Genomic DNA, 16,687 nt, shown 5'->3' with positions numbered 1-16,687 from the left:
TTTTTTATTTCAAACTTCGATAAAGTAATCATATTTAATGAACGAACATTGATTGGTTTCGTAAACTCGCGTCATTTGCAATAACGAAGGATCAGCGCATGCGCCTTGTGTGGCGATTGGCCCGGCGTTTTCCGTCAGTTGCCAGTCCGGTGCGGTGGAATGCGGTCGTGTCTGCATTTTGTTCGTGAGCGTCGCGCGTCTTTCATTCAGCCATCTCTGTGGTTGTGGTAGTGCCGCGACTCACGGTGCACGGCGGCTTTATCGATATCAGGAGCAGTCGTCAGCAACGATCCCGTCGGCTGATCGGTTCGCGCGGGACGGAATTCGATGCGCGTGTTATATCCTCGCGGGACGTGAAATGCGGCGCTGTACAGCGACGAGCACGGCGCCGACGCGACGCACGCAGTAAAATATAATTCCGGCGCGCGATCATACGCACCATGGACCACCTCTCGTCGGCTTTACGACGCGCACAAAGGACGGATAGAAAGCGGCAGTAGTGAGTGAGTGAGTGGAAGAGAGCGTATAGGTGCGGGAGCAAGATGGCGGAATCGAGCTATTATCAGGTGAGTCTTCGCCGCGGCTCTCCATCCACGCTCTCTTTGCGAACTGGCGCGCGTGCCCGACGTACATTTATCCCGTGTGCCGGACGCCATAGTCGAATACCTCTTTCTGGATCCGCGATACGTAGACATTCGTACGCGAACGCGTTTCCACCTTTTTGTCGGCCTCGCTCTTTCGTCCGCAACGCACATGCACTTGTCCCCCGAAGTAGGCTTTTCCACACCGACGACGGGGATCAATGCTGTTTTCGTGGATCGCGACGAGCGAGTTCTCGGTCGCGGCAAACCAGGCGTGACGAACCGTGCGCACACCTGATATCTATCCAATTTCTTACTCGCGTTTTGCTCCGCTTCTACATCGTCTGGTTTAATTGACTCTGCTCAACGACTCACTGTTCCCTTCTAGATTACACTCGCAACGTAGACACAGAAAGAAAATTCAGTTAACGAGGGTTAACCGACGTTGATGCAACCAGCACCTAGTCGCAACGACTGTTTAGCTTAATTTACTCTGCTTAGCGGTTAGCTCTGTCTCCCAGATGTTAGATTATACTTATATTTACAATGTAGATGACAGGAGATAAATCGCGGTTAATCTAGACACGCCTAATCACCAGTGAATTGCACAGATTTACGAAGTTATTTAATTTTACACATCGCTGTGACGTCGTCGAATTCGCTTTTCTCGAAACTGTGGAAAAGATAAATCTTACACTTTTGCGCGTTCGAGCGCCGAAATTTAACTCGAAATGATACCGGTTTCACGTAGAGGTTGTTATCGTCGTACCTGACGTATAGGTAGGGTTTTACCAGACGAAGAAGGTAAAGTCAGTTGGCGTTAATCGGTGCTTCGGTGTAACCGGTCCCCGGATGACTTTTCACACCGGTCGGTCCCCGGTAACACCTGCTCTTGCGAGTTTACCGACGAGACCGAAAATATCCGGGGATGGAACGTCCGCGGAGCACATTCGGTTGCGACATAAGTGAATTGCTGAAACCTATGCAATATCGGACATAGTTACGAGTGTAACATTGTAACTATTGCAGGTTAGAGTCCACTTGATACGTCATCGGGAGATCGTGGAATCGACGCAACAAGAGAAACACCGATTCTCGTTTCGAACTTTCACGTATAACTGCGAGTTCCATTTTCGGTAAAGGGTTCATGGATTATACGTTTCGTAAGGCCATCAGCTTTCATATTAGATCACTCGTTGACAATTTTTTTTCGGATTTCATAACGAGTGGAGTGGCGATTTGACAGCTGTGAGAATGTCGTGGGTGATTTATTCCAACTTATTTTATAATGAATTTAATTGCTTTCCTCACCTTTAGTTATTACAGTAAAACGAAAAATATGTATCGATTTTGCTCAAATTTCGTAAAAATTTATACTTATATTAAATTGTTTTTATCGTAATTTTGTAATGGATTAATAATGGATTTATAATGCGATGCTGTTACAGACGTTTTCAAGACTCTAAATTTGACATTGTGGCTTCTACGTAATGGTTTGCCCGGGAGGCTTGCATCAGTAAAAACAATTCTCCGTCTCGGAGCAGAGCTCACACTTGCATGAGTCAGACATCGCTCGTTTATATTTCTTAATCTTGCCGCGAAACATTTGTTCATGCGAAAAGGGTTCCCGTGACGTCGCAATGTCTGTTGACCTCCCGGGATTATTGTACATGGCACAAATATTGTGGAACGTATGAAAATAGATGGTGCGTCAGTGTGTCAGTCGTGCACACCGTGTACACATTTTTTCTTGTGTCCCTCGGCGCTCTAAATTAATGTCCAGATGTACATACTTTCATTCTCCTCGAACAGCCGGAGTTTACATTATTTTTTATGACGTATTAACACGAATAGAATTTATATAATTTATACAATCGAATCATAAACACGATGCTGATATTTTATGAAGTAACTTTTGATATTTATGTTATGCTATTTATTATATATAATTTAATGTAATCACAATATAATTTCATAGATATTTCTTCAAGTATATTGAATATTTGAATTTACAAAGTCATTACATTTACAAAAAACTAAAAAGTTACAGTGGTGATTAATATGTGATACACATTTGATTATTTATTTAGACGTTAAATTGCAATAAAAATCTTGTAATATACACAGCATGAGTTACGATTTGATTGCATTAAACTGTACATTACGGCTAAGGTAACGATTGGTTGTTTTTCTTTTTAATACTTTTATATAAGTGATTGTAAGGAAGCGATAAGTGCGGCTTTGAGTATCAGTGTTATCTCTGATAAGAGATAATGGCGTTCTCGCGATCGTCTTCTTAGTCATTTCCAATTCTCAAATTCGAGGAACGTGTCGTGCTCTCGGAAACTAAACAGGTTTTACAGTTACAGTCCAGTGTGATAACGATAGTGTGCACAATCGCAGAAATACGGAGGTGCGGACGTGATATTGTAGATATTTCGCTTGCAACAGGTGGTTGACAGTTTAGTTGCCGGCGTGGTTACAGCGCTGAGATTATCGCTTCAGTGACAGTGATTCACTTACTGATTAATCGCGACGGAAGGTTGTTTGTTGCTCGATGTGAATTTTAATAACGTATTGTTGAAGGGATAGTGTACAATGTAGTCTCACGTTTCAATCGGTGTGGTGCGCTAAGGAATAAAAGTATTTTCGACGTATCGATGTACAGTAGCATTTCGACGAATTACAATGTCGTTTATCAGTGTGGGTAAAACAAAGAAGAAATCGCATTCATTCAGTTGCATTCCACTGACTGTGGCCAGTTCTAAGTACTTGCGTACTTGCATCGTGCCTTGTGCGGTAGGTTCCCAAGTTATTTTGACTTTAAATTAATTTGATTCTTTGCGGTTTTATAAGGTGGAGTCGATATGGTGTTTTGCGACAATCCCCTGCGCATAGTTTTCTAAATAATTGAAGCAACGCACGATGGCAGTAGCGATTAGCGAATTATGTTCTCCTACTTTTCACTTTTTATATAATTATAATTAATTGTTACATTTATCTTAATCTGGTAACATTAAAATAAGGATGAGGTCTGTAAAGCTGGCACTCTGAAATTTTTTGTTTGTAATTTTTTTTGCAAAGTGGACAACAAAAGATTATGTACGGACAAACATGGTAAAATTGTGGACAATCAAATGCCGCATGTTTTATAAAAATTCGTATTTTGGGGTGCCAGCTTCATAACCGTATAAGGTCGAAATATTTAATACTGGTTTATATTCGCCGCAATTATTTTGGATCGTGAAGGATTAAAATCCATCTTTTCGGCAAAATCGAATATTGATGCGGCCTTGAATTCGCGCTGTGCAGAGTCATCGCGACTCGCGCGATTCACCCTGCACATTTGAAGTAGATCACTAACGCGTCCATTATGAAAGCTAATCGAATACCCTTGAGTATTTCAATAGACGAACTAATTGAATCGCTACGCGGATTGACACCTATTGACGTACATTCGCACAATAGACGATGCTTCGTGCCAATGCCGCGAGACCGCGGGAGATCGATACTTTCCCCTCGTGCGTTGTTTGCTTAGAGTCTATATCCATATCTCATGGAGTAGGCCACAACGGTGTATATCCGCCGCGTACGTGCCAGACGATTTCCGGTTGAAAGATATTTTCTCGGCGCTGGGCTCGTCGCGATACCTCTGAACGTAGATATTTACGATCTAATTTCCGCTCTGGCGTTTATATTAATTGTATATTAATTTATAACACGCTAACGCACAATTATTGCGATTATTATTATTCTTTGGAATGAAAAGATTAACGCGGGCTTGCACGTAATACCGAAAGATACGTTTAGTGTACAGAAACGAGTTATATATTGCAGTATATCGTTGATTATTAATTGATACGAATCTTATTTGGCACAAAGATGAGAAATCGATTAAATACAGATTTCACGCTTTATTCGTGTCGCCTGTAAAGAAACGAAAATTATTCTAGAGTGGAAGAAAATTTCTTTAATTAAAGAATGATTAACCGTCCGACGAGCCGTTCGCGCGCGCGCGCGCGCGCGCGCGCGCGACTCGATCTTATCGCTCGTTGTTTTGCCGAAACCGCGATCGCGCGCTGTGTCAGCCGTCAATAACTCAGGGTCAAACTTGGAATCTGTTTCAGGGTGATTACATCAGGCACCCAGTTCTTTACGAACTGTCGAGCAAGTATGGAATGGCTGGCAGTGACCAGCTGCCCTTGGCGACTCGTCTCGACGTGCTGCGGGAGCACATACGCCGAGAAATACGCAAGGTATGTCGAGTTTCGCTTATCCATCGTTGGCTACAGCTTCTGGGAAGCTTTCTTTTTCTTTGTCCGTGTACACACGGTGGCTGGTCAGCAGCTCTGCGTCTCTCTTCTTTATCTCCCTTTTTTTTTTCGTCCAATCCTCCCTCAAGTAATAATCAGTTTAATGTGTTTTTTCCATTTTCCATAGAACTAATCTTTCTTTTAAGACTCGTTTTTCTTACCTGTTTTTTTTATTTTTTTTTTTTTTACCTTGACTTAAGATAACCGATAATGGACGTAGATATCCATCACAATAGAAGGTTCAAATATGCTTATAAGATATTATAATTGAGTCGGATTCCACAATCGACAAAAATAGATTTTGCGATAACATTATGTTTCTGACAGTCAGAAGATTAAAGCACTGTGGGAAATTTTGCTGACTGTGCACAATTAAGTCCAATCTACAATGTGCTTTTTGATTTTTGTTTTCTGCTTTTTTTGCCTTTATATAATGACATATTTTTCTTGGAAATTTAGAAAGGAGAAATTGTAAATCACGGTGTTTCTTGACTCTGTGCGATAAACACATAAAAAGCAGAAATACGAAAGGCAGAGAGCAAGAAACAATACGCAAGAAGCACATTGCAAATCAGGCCTTAAGCTCTTCGCGTGCACTTATGTGTTTCAATATCAGGCGTAAGTACGTCTCGATAACAAGCGATCGATGATCAATGGTTTCCGGATGCGCCGGACGCGCGTTCTAAATCACGCCGCGAATGGAAACTTGAGGGTGGTCCGAACGTTTCTGCGACTTGCGTAGAAACAAGTTTCGCGTCCGCTGTACGGTATACAGTACGATTCTCTTTCCCGCCGTCTTCCTCTACCTCTTTCTTTCTCTTTTTTCTTCTCTCACTCTTTCCTCTTGTTCCAACTCTCGGTACTTACCAAACGTCTTTACGAGACACTCGTATGCCGTCTAACCGGTGCCTATCGTTAATAGATCCACTGCGAAATAAAGCCGCATGTAAATGTAATAATATATAATACGATAGATTTCTTAACACAGCACATTTCCATAAATGCTTATTACCGGAGCATTTGCTGGAAACGGTGAGTCAACTGCAGCTCCGTAAAACATGCATAATGGATACACGTACAGTTTAAATTTTATTTCTTTTTTAAAATTATCTTTTTTTCTCTTGAATAAATATCTTTTTACATTAATAAATACTTTTTTATGTTGAATAAATATCTTTTTTCTAAACAATTACTTGTGTTGAGTATTGCAAATCGCATGTTATGTGCTAACGTGTTCTAGATTAGAAAATAAAAGTCTTATCGGATGACTCATCGCGAGAATTCGCGGCAGCTGTGTAATGCCTGGTAATAGAATATGCCAAAGGATATACTGAAGGGTATTATTGGGCACGTGTGTAATTTTACGTCTCATTTGCTATACGAAGGAGCGGCACGATCGGATGCGCTTTAAGCGAGCGACAGGCCGATCGTAATAAGTGCGTACAGATTCCGCGAAACAAGATTCCCGCTTTCGCGAAATGTCAATTTTGATGCACGGTCTCGCGCATAATTACAAATTCTTCGTTCTTTCGCAGGAGCTGAAGATAAAGGCCGGCGCGGAGAAGCTGAGGGAGGTCGCGACCGATCGCAAGTCGCTCTCCGACGTCGCGGCGATCGTGAAGAATGCGAACAGCAAGCTGAGCGAACTCCAGGCGGAGCTCCAGCAGCTCGAGAGTCAAATTATACTGACGCAGGGCCAGCCTCAATCGCCGCAACAGAATCACTCCAACGGTCAAGGTTGGTAAACCGAAGCCGCGCTTGAGATATCATCTTCGCATTAGCTTCTTCCCGCGTAGCATTGACCGAGCGAGAATAAAACGGTCTGCTTACGCGCTTTTAAAACGGGTTTTATGTAATGAACGGGGCGCGTTAGACACAGCGATCAACCGCTGTCTCCGATCTTGATATCGCGACAATTGTGGGAAGTAGATTGACGTAAATAGCGAGAAATCGGCGTTTCTTGCGTTCGTTTCGCGAAAGTTTAACGAGCATCGATAATCGCATGAATCAGCGAAAGATTAAAAAAAAAAAGTTACAAGCAATTAAAACGCGCTTCGAGATACGTATTTATAAGTGGCGATAGGCATCGGACATTATGTTTGAGAAACTTTCTGCAATTTTGCGAAAGCATTTCCATTAATCGGATAATTTTACGTCCATTTGCGCGCGGTAATTATCGCTCCGGCGCTTGTTTATAGATTCACGTATCGATACATTATAGTAAATAGTTAATGTTCCGGCACGCGGCTCCCTGCCGCGCTAACGACCGTTCTGTGTCGTTAACGAGGGGGCACTTAATAACTCCACCCGCTAACGAGGCGTCGAGACGACGTCTTCGGGTTTATAAAACTCGGCCGAGCATGCTAGGTCGGCCGCTAGCTGCTATTAGCATTGACAAATCGAGCGTATCGCTTCGACGCAGTGACTTTTCTGACTCATCGATCGATATATCAATGTGTGTGCATTAGACGGGAACTTAAATAAACCACGGATTAAGGAGGCGATCTGTGAGATAAATATAACGATAGATATATAAATAACGGATTCAATATCTCATTTAAAAGGATAACGTTCAATGGGATAAATATAGCGAAGAATATATATTTATCTTTATTGTTGATTGATCGACGGAGGCAGCGTACGTGCCAAAATGGCGTGCTATTAATGCGTCAATATTAAAATAACACTGTCACTCTTCTGTCATGTCGGATCTATGCACTGCTCATACGTAGCTTCGTGCTGCGCGCGATTCGATCTAACTTGTGTACGCACGCGACGCTTAAAGCGGCATTCAATTCCACGCAGCCCGGAGCTGCTACCAGTTTTCACGAACGACAAAGGGGCGGCAATTATGCGTCCGCATCTGCGTGCATCGACTGCTCCCTTGGCTCGAAATCCCTCTCCGCTCGCACCGCGGGACGTAAATTAGGAACGATTAACAGAGTTCTTTGTAATCGGAGGTCGTGGTCCTCTCGGTATCGCGTTACGCGCTCCTCGCGTTAGCTGAGCTGATAATACAAATGTAATCGACGCTTTATTTTATTTAACATTCGTGTTTTTGGCTCGGCGCTTAACGTATCGCTCGGGTATTTCTAGATATAAATAGTGATGGAACGAAAAACGTTATTTATCTGCACATCGCATTAAGTCGCTGGTACGGCGAGGTTTTACACGATCGGGTACATAATTAATAGGCTAATCTGACACGGTAGTACGCAGCAAAACATCGCTCGGCTCTTGAAAAGCGTTTTTCCCCGCGTTACGAGTGGCCACTTCGTTATGCGCTACGTGATGCGTTGTACAGAGGAACTACAGTCTTGCACTCGCTTTGAATTGACGGTAAGTGGTAGCGGCTATTTATACCGTGGACCCCGACGCTCTATCCACTCCAGTTAAGTCAGTCATCATCGTACTCAGTCTCGAGACTACGAGCCTGCCTCGGGGGTGCCTCATTCACTTTTCCTTAGTACAATGAAACGCGCCATTCAGTGTGCGGCCCTGAAATCACCGTACCGCATTGAACGCAATCGTTTCCTCCGGTAGCGTTAAAAATTCAATGATTACGGTAAACAATGAGGGGAAAACCTGCCTCCTCATCGCGAAGTAAATGCCTATAAAATCCATCTTTGAGCTTAACGATTGATCTTCGAACTTTGATTGATGATTCAACTGTGCGCGGCGGTATAGTTTCGCGATCGAGAGAAAGTCCGCGCTCTCCTCTCTCCTCTCGTCTCGCGAGGATGACGATGGTTCAACGCAGACGCCGCCGACGACGATGTTCGTTCACTTTCCAGTTGCGAGACGCGAGACGCTGCTGCCCGAGCTCTCGCGACGGCGAAAATGCACGCACACATGCAAACGACGGCGCGAGACGATCGAGAGCGCGCGTTACGAGAGAGGCGATTGGATCGGGCGATCGCTCAGAGTACCGTTATGCGTGCGTACTTAGGCTCCGAAGCTCTGCCGGCCACCTCTTGCGCTCTTCGCTGTATATCGAGATCGCGTTACGGTCGAACCGAACCCACGCTTTCGCATTCCATCGTCGGCGCTCTCGGGGGAAGCCTTCTCCGATCCTGTCTGCCTGCCCGCCTGCTTGCCTGCCTGCCTGCCTGCCTGCCTGCCTGCTCGCCTGCCCGCCTGCCTGCCTGCCTGCCCGCCTGCCTGCCTGCCTGCCCGGCCCGATCTTTATGGACTACCTGTCCGGACCCTCTCCTCGGGCCCGATTTAAGTCCCCCGACAACCGAAATCGCGTTCGTGCGCGCTAGAGACATAAAACTGAAATTTCGTGGAGAAATTATTAAAGCGATTTAGAAAGAGGCTGCGATTTGGAATATTTAAAAAAAAATGAATTTATGTCGAAGGTATGGCAATTGATGAGTTACCAAAAAAATATAATTATATTTTTTGTAGCATTATAATCAACTGGTCTAATTATCGTACATCTTCTCGTGAGGAAATCCTCGATGAATCACGATCCAGCAAATACACTGGCGCCGTTCGGCCGTGGAAATTCCGCTAGATTTTATGAAGCCGAATCGATTATGAGCTTATTGACCGCACGATACCGCACGAATTTATGAAGTGCACTTTATCGATCACGCGCGTTCGGAACATAGTAACGGTAGAAAGATTGAATTTATTTACGAGCTAATAATTTTTAAGCGGCTGCATAGTTCAAACCTAAATAAATTACTCAGATTGCCGTTTAAAATTCATCGCCAGTCGTACAAAATTAAATTTTTTGCATTCGTGAATAAAGTATTTGCGGTTTGCGAGAGAGACGGGGATGGTTTTCCAGCGAGAAACACACAAGTCGCTTTCTAGGACAATAATCCGATTGTATTCAAAATCATTTTGAATACGGTTTGAAAGTGCTACGTAGATTTATAATAATCGAATAGGCAAATCTGTGCTTTAATCTGTGATTATAAATTGAAGACCGTATTCAACAATTATGAATACAAAATGAAATTTCGAAAATCGCCTCAGAAGTAGACGCAAGTCGACTTATATTTTTTTGTTGTAGAGCATCTATAATACATTCTTAAGTTATTCGTCAGTGACGTAATAATAACGCAGAGGTCGATCGCCGGAACATGTTTAATTTATAGGAATGCTCCACATACACACGCACATAGCATACTCGTACCGTTAAAATCGGACGTTCCGTGTACAGCAACCTAATATAGCGAACCTGATATAATTCCATGCGTTCCATAAGGTCTGCCCCTCCGGATGTACGTAATACCGTACCGCGTTCGTGCACAGCACAGCGCATCGCGCTTCCGTATAACTGGAGCGACGAACATATCGAGTTCGTTATCAGATCTCATCAACGCTCATAAAACTCCTTAATCGAGCCGGAGACCGGTGCTCTCTTTTTTTTTCGCCGGCGCACCACTTGCGCGATCTTTATCGCAAGCAGACGTCGTTTTACGATTTCGATGTTTGTTCTCATCGACGCCGTGTCATCGTTCACTCCGCGAAGATCTGCGATAGATTACGTTTGATCGCATCATATCAGGGGTATATTGACCTTAGAACGTTGCAATTATCTCACGAGGTCTAAAAATCTTAGAATTCTATTTCTTTTTACTCGCGTGCTTAGACGGACGCAGATATCGACGCGATAAGTCAGGTGATAAATGTGCCGAGGAAGCTGGTGCTCGAGATTACGGGCGACTCGGTTAGACCGATAAGCCTTATTGAGCCACAAACATCTTGACTCCGTTCTGTAACATATCAGTGCTGTCCATACATATCTTCCTCTCTCGGCTGCGCTCGCGCGCTACACGCCCGCCACGGATGACAATTGACGCCTACGATCATTCAATGATTGCATACAACCGATAGGTTCCGGTGGAGTCGTCCCATATCAAGCGTTCGCGATACGAAACACTGCAACGAGCAGAAATCTCTCTCCGCTGTCTCATTCTTCTAAAAAATAATTATCCATGATTTATAAATTCACATCCGTATCGGGAAATTGTTCATCGCGCGCGCATTATCGCGCGGTGATAGATATTCCTCGAACTCGATTTTAAGTGATTTTCGTTGGCGTAACGGCCGCTACATTACGGCTTTTTTAACGCTGCACTTTCCGTCGGACCGGTCTCGCGATTTTCTCGATCATCGACATCCACCGGTGGCTCTATGCTAATAACTTAACTGCTACTTTGTCGAGCGCCCGGGGTTATCCGCCATAGGTTTTTTTTTTCCGCGGCGTATGCTAATTTCTCGGTACGCTTTTGCCGTTTATGCAAATCGGTCGCCCCGAGCGTGTTTATGGTTAAAAATTTGTCCGATGCGCGATAAAAAACTGTGCGCCGCTGTACCGAATATTATCGGAGCACCGAGGCTGGTCTCCTTTTAAAGACATTACGAGGTGTTAAATCTTGCGTTCTCGCTACGTCGTGCATCATTTTGAAATACGATTGCGCGACCGCGAGTATCATAACTCAGTTGGATCGTTATTTAGAACAAAAAAAAGATTGTGTCATCTACCTCATAAATACTATGTAATTAGCCTCTTGTACTTCAAGAAACAATTCTGAATGATGAATAATATCGTTTTTTGCCAGAGACGGCGATTTCTCCGAAGTTGTAGTCAAAGAAGCGAAAGATCTCTCTCTATTTTTTACATTTAATCGCTAGAACCGTCTTCAAAGCTGCGTATCGTTCTAGAGTGCTTTGAGGATGAGCCAGAGCTGTATCAATTACTTCGAAATTCTAAAAATTCTGAAAATGATAACTTTTCACAGAAATCACGTTGCGAGGTCACGCGTTGACGCAAGCGTCTGTTACATGACGAGATGCCAGCAACATACGCACACGTGCGCGTAGTCCGATGTCGAAGCTGGCTTAGCTGTATAAATAAAACGCCCGAGGTTCGCACTCGCCTCTCGCGCGGAGTTACGGTAATTATTTTAATCAATGCCGTAATAAGGATATTGCAGGCAACCATCACACACGAACAATCGCTTCTTACATGTATTAACGAACTGCACAAGAACTCGTCTCCCCCTTCATGCTTTATGAACGTATCGCTAACTCACGCTCGTGTGGATGAAACAGCTTTGATGCGAGCGAAGTTATGAATGGGACGGAGAGAAGAAGAGTCCGGCGTGCACATCGCGCAGCGATAGTGCAATGCATATTGCGATTACGTGTTTGACTACTGAGGGATTGCCGTATAATTTCCGGCTATTATCGGCGTTTATCGCATAAATTTTTGATCCGCGGCCTTTCATGCTAACGTCGGAGTTTAAATGAATTTTACGCTCTTTTGTTCGACATGCGTTTTTTTCTTTCCAGACTCGAATCGAGGAACATTAAACGTTCCTTTCATCTAAGCGTACAAGACTAACAACGCATCCGGTCGCCTATTGCCCGATGCGTTTTGCATAACTATCGCCACTTCGCGCGCAAGCAGCCGCCGCGTTGTTCTTTTCTCTTTTCGCTGTGAGCAAGAAGCAGAGAGCAATTATCCCTCTCTTCGAGAGCAAACACACTCTCTCCCTTCGAAAGGGTTGCGTGCGCCACGGCTCGCTCAAGTCATTGAACCGGCGAAAGTGACGACGAATAGCCGCGCAGCCACCTTGTGCGCTCAGCGCGACAACCCTTCCGTCTTTTTTTTTTCCACAAACGCGTGCAACGAATACATCCTGGCTCGTTTCGCGTCGAAGGGATACCGAGCGAGGGGGAGGAAGAAAGAAGAGCAAGGGGCAGGAACGGAAGGGCGCGTGCACTGTGGTGGCAGCGCGAAACAAGGAAAGCCTTTGTCGCCGGCTTCCGCGCGCGGCAGCGAGCAAGGGCAGAAACGCGGAATATAATGGGGCACGTGTTCGGCCGAGCCGCACTAATGACACCGTTTCGCGGAGCTCTCGATGTACCGCATTGTCCCTGCAAACTCTTTCATACCGCCTCCACCACTGCGTCATTTTCGCCGCATTGTGAGCCTGCTGGCATTCGCGTGGCCTCGTGTTTCTCTCGATTTTCTCGTTATATCTCGTTATGCGCGATCCGCGGAATAATAGGCGTTGCGCGATTGTTCGAGAGAGAACTGTCGGCGATAACGAGAATCGATGAAATTTATTTATGAAGAAGACGTTAATTAAACTTGCGCTATTATTAGATCTTTGCTAACTAGATTATTTCTGAGAAGTAGTATATCGTAAAAAAAGAGTCTGCTCCTAACATATAAAGGGCTAAAAAAGCATTATATTCGAGATAATATTTTTTTTTGCAAAGATAAGGATCTAGTTCTATCTGATCGTGCATGTTTCAGGATATTTTCCGATGTATTTAATTATATCTTTCGCGCCAAACGAACATAAATAACGTCATGAATATTGGACGCATGTCGTTTGCATCGGCTAGTTAGGCATTCATGCGATTCCTAAGCTCTAAGGCAACAATTAGCATACATTTTCGGTGGCGCGGCATTTGAAGTATTGCGTGAAAAATCGAGTACCTACTCCTCGCTCGCTCCCTCGCATCGCCTTATTCGGACATCTCGACGTGCTCGTGCATAGACGGTGTGCGAGCGTGTTCGTCCGTTCTGTCCATTGGCGTCGAACAGATACTACGCGTCGTTTATCGCGGCATGCGTGCACGTGTGCGTGTGCGTGTGTGTGTGCCGAGAAAATCGTGGAACCGTGGTACATGTGTTTACGGTGGCTTCCCGCGCGGCCAGGTACAAGCGGTATAATGGGCATATTTCAATGGAGGAAAAAGTGCCCCACATCGGTTCTCTAACGAGCTAAATTCGTGCGCCGGTCACATACAACGGTGTACGCGTGGACGAAAAACGACCGCCGTAAATTGCCTCCTCGAAAAGTGTGCAATTAGCTCTGAAATAGCGATGTGTTATCTCGTGGGACAACGTAGTAGGACGAACAGAACACTTAATTGAAACAAATATTTTTTTCGCCAAGTTCATCAAAAGGCCATTAATTTTTTCATAAGACTCATCAAAAGATCATTAAATTTTCAACTTGCAGTCGAAGGGGATGCAACATTTAAACATTCTCTGAAACATGAGTAATGACGCGGCATTACGCAAATATCCTTGTGGGAAGATTTGATTTAAGAAGGCACTAGAGCGCGTCCGCGTTATTAAAATATATGCATATAATAAAAGATAATGCGCGATATGATTACGCAAGGGCACATTGATTAATGTAATTGCTGCGAGTTCCGGCCGCGACCGCGGAAATAACGCTCGTAATTATGACTTGTGTTTCCCACACACTGTTCCGGTGCGAGTTAAGTGCCTTATTTGTACACAGCATTTTATTGTAACATTGCATTACGTATATATTACCGTACTACTCATACAAATTGCGGCCGCAAGTTTATCTGCATGTACAACAATTCTCTACAGTGTTTTGCAAGAGAGAGAGAGAGAGCATTCCGCGATTGTCAGGCATTCTTGCGTTTACATGCCGAAGACGTTTATGATAGACAGGCGGAAAGAGCGTAGTGAAAAGGAAGCAATGGGAAATACATAACGGTGCGTTCATGAAACAAAGCAGAGTTTTATTTTTTTTTCCACACTTCTCGAATACCCGGCTCCGAGTACGTGGGAGAACGTCTTCAGCATGTCAGTGCTGGGTTTATGGAAAGTAGGATTATAGCGCGGTACATAGAATCTCGCTATCATGCCACGAAGATCGTCGGATAGGAGACGCGGCACGCGTAGGGCAGTAGTTGCTTATGCTAATGCGGAAAATTCAGGCGAGGAAAAGTATTCGTAGGCGCAAGGAAAGTGGGTGCGGGAGGAATGGCACGCGAGATACTTAGAACACTAATTTTACAACAACGCATTTTCGGTACGCACTTTTGTCGCGCGGCGTGGGTTCCGCCGCGAAATATTTGCCGTTTAGCGTCGGCGTCGCCGATACATTAGACGATATCGGATTCTTTCATTTTTGCGAACGTCTATTTTTGTTACAGACACGCCTCTATCACCGATGGGGCCTTCGTCGCCGAGTCAGGAAGGTCTATTCACGGATCTTCGGCTTGTGTCCTTGGAGAAGCAGCTCAATATTGAACTAAAGGTAGATGCCGCTTGTTAAAAAGACACCGTTCAATGCTGTGTGTTTCGAAATTGGCAGATAATTTTCGCACGCTTCGTGAGTGTCGACGATAGCGCACGATATCAAACTGTTATCAAGATTTTTAAAAGTGGTCGGTGCAACATCGAGCAATGACGATAACGTGACAATGCACGCTCCTTTAAAGCCAATTGTTTCTCGAGAATATATTCGTGGTTATTCTCGCCGTAAACCTTCAACGCTTTCCGCGCGATTATGCAGAACTTCGATAACTCTCTTTCACTTTTCTTGTATCAGCCTTGCGTGAGTCAGCGCAGTGAGTCGCTCGCAGTTTTTCTCCTACTAAAAATAATCTCGTTACATCACGCAGAGATTTGAAATAATTAGAGTAACGCGTTGAACTCTTTCCAATTATCAAGTGTTAATGCGGAAGCATTAATTATCTGTAATTATACTTCTCTTTTCCTTCTTTTTAATAAATTGGTCGATGCTTTGCGTGCATTGGATGCATTAAATCGAAAAATACTGATTTTAATACTGCGGCAAAGATTGCATACATATATAACATTCTTTTTCTACTTGCTTTATATTTGTAATAGGTCAAGCAGGGTGCTGAAAATATGATACAGAGTTTAACAAGTGGCCATTGCGACAAAAAATTGCTACAGGAGGCTCAACAAATGCTAGACGACTCCCGCGCTAAAATCGCGGTTTTACGTATGCGAATTAACAAAGTGCGTCAGGCACGGCAGCAGCAACAACGAGGCGATGCACCGCCAAACGGCGAAGCAACTAGTAACAAAGGTACATATTGGTTGTTATTAACAAAAACTTTTATATCCTCAGATCTTTGCAAAAACTGAATGCATGTTTGATAGAATGAAGATATATGTCAGAATATATGTGTTTAAATATGTTTTTTAAAAACAATATAAATTTTTTCGAATTATATTAGCATAAATTTGCAATACTATTTGCATGTAAAGATTAAATATGCGTATTTTAAAATGTTGCATCTATTTACATGTCGATACTCAAGAGTGCATATCAGAAGGTCTGGAAAATTTTCTCGAACATATCGTATCGCTCATTCTGATTGTTTAAACGACTATAGCTAAGCCGTATACATTTCATTGTTAACGTTGAAGTTTGTGCGGAATAAAGAGACAGTAAGCTGACATTTACCGACGCAGGGAAACTATTCCAGAGCAGAGTGTGCGTTCGTATCTCACCTGAGAATTTGTGTCGCGTATTCACGTATAGACGTACAATGTTGCGTAGTACGTCTGTCCAGTGTGGTAAATGGCGTTTCTTGGAAGGAGACGCTTTGTTCGTGGAAGGATGCATTCGCTACGCGTGTAATGGTTTACTTTTTTCGCGATGTCAAGTGTGGGTGGATGCGCGTTACGTAAGAGGATGATTGCGCGCTGTTGATAGATGGTGGCCGTGTATGAGTAACGATTAGCGTTACGAGTGTGATTCTCTGCCGATTCTCTGCTGTGGCGTAAATAATAAATGTAATAATGCTTATAGATAGGTATGAGCCCAGCTTGGAGCTCGCGTTGGAAGAGAGGGTGGAAGAGTTGCGGCATCGATTACGGATAGAGGCAGCTGTCGTAGAAGGTGCCAAGAACGTGATACGTCTTCTACAAAGTGCCAAAGTCGCTGATAAGAAGGCCCTAACCGAGGTGGGTGGTTATTTCTTTTCTAATTTGCTGTCCGTCAGAATGTGGAA

The 16,687-nt window shown here is 44.0% G+C and overlaps 1 protein-coding gene across 5 annotated transcripts in view; it reads left to right on the top strand.

The window, feature by feature from the left end:
* The first annotated feature begins 40 nt into the window (after positions 1-40).
* Pkn (serine/threonine-protein kinase N) overlaps positions 41-16,687 on the top strand; it is a 29,891-nt gene continuing 13,244 nt past the window's right edge. For 2 of the 5 annotated variants that reach the window (XM_067347708.1, XM_067347706.1), the window contains exons 1-6: positions 2,963-3,380; positions 4,709-4,837; positions 6,430-6,631; positions 14,852-14,955; positions 15,552-15,756; positions 16,486-16,640. In XM_067347708.1, the coding sequence (XP_067203809.1) occupies positions 3,270-3,380; positions 4,709-4,837; positions 6,430-6,631; positions 14,852-14,955; positions 15,552-15,756; positions 16,486-16,640 (906 nt within the window). In that variant the 5' untranslated portion in view covers positions 2,963-3,269. Of the gene's footprint in view, positions 567-2,944; positions 3,381-4,708; positions 4,838-6,429; positions 6,632-14,663; positions 14,728-14,851; positions 14,956-15,551; positions 15,757-16,485; positions 16,641-16,687 lie in introns of those variants that run through there. The other 3 variants (XM_067347707.1, XM_067347705.1, XM_067347709.1) reach the window with 3 other exon arrangements.

The sequence above is a fragment of the Linepithema humile genome, chromosome 1 (genome assembly GCF_040581485.1).
Source record: "Linepithema humile isolate Giens D197 chromosome 1, Lhum_UNIL_v1.0, whole genome shotgun sequence".
Classification (NCBI taxonomy): Eukaryota; Metazoa; Arthropoda; class Insecta; order Hymenoptera; family Formicidae; genus Linepithema; species Linepithema humile.
Note: the sequence above shows the minus strand (reverse complement) of the source record. Positions and strands in the feature narration are given on the sequence as shown.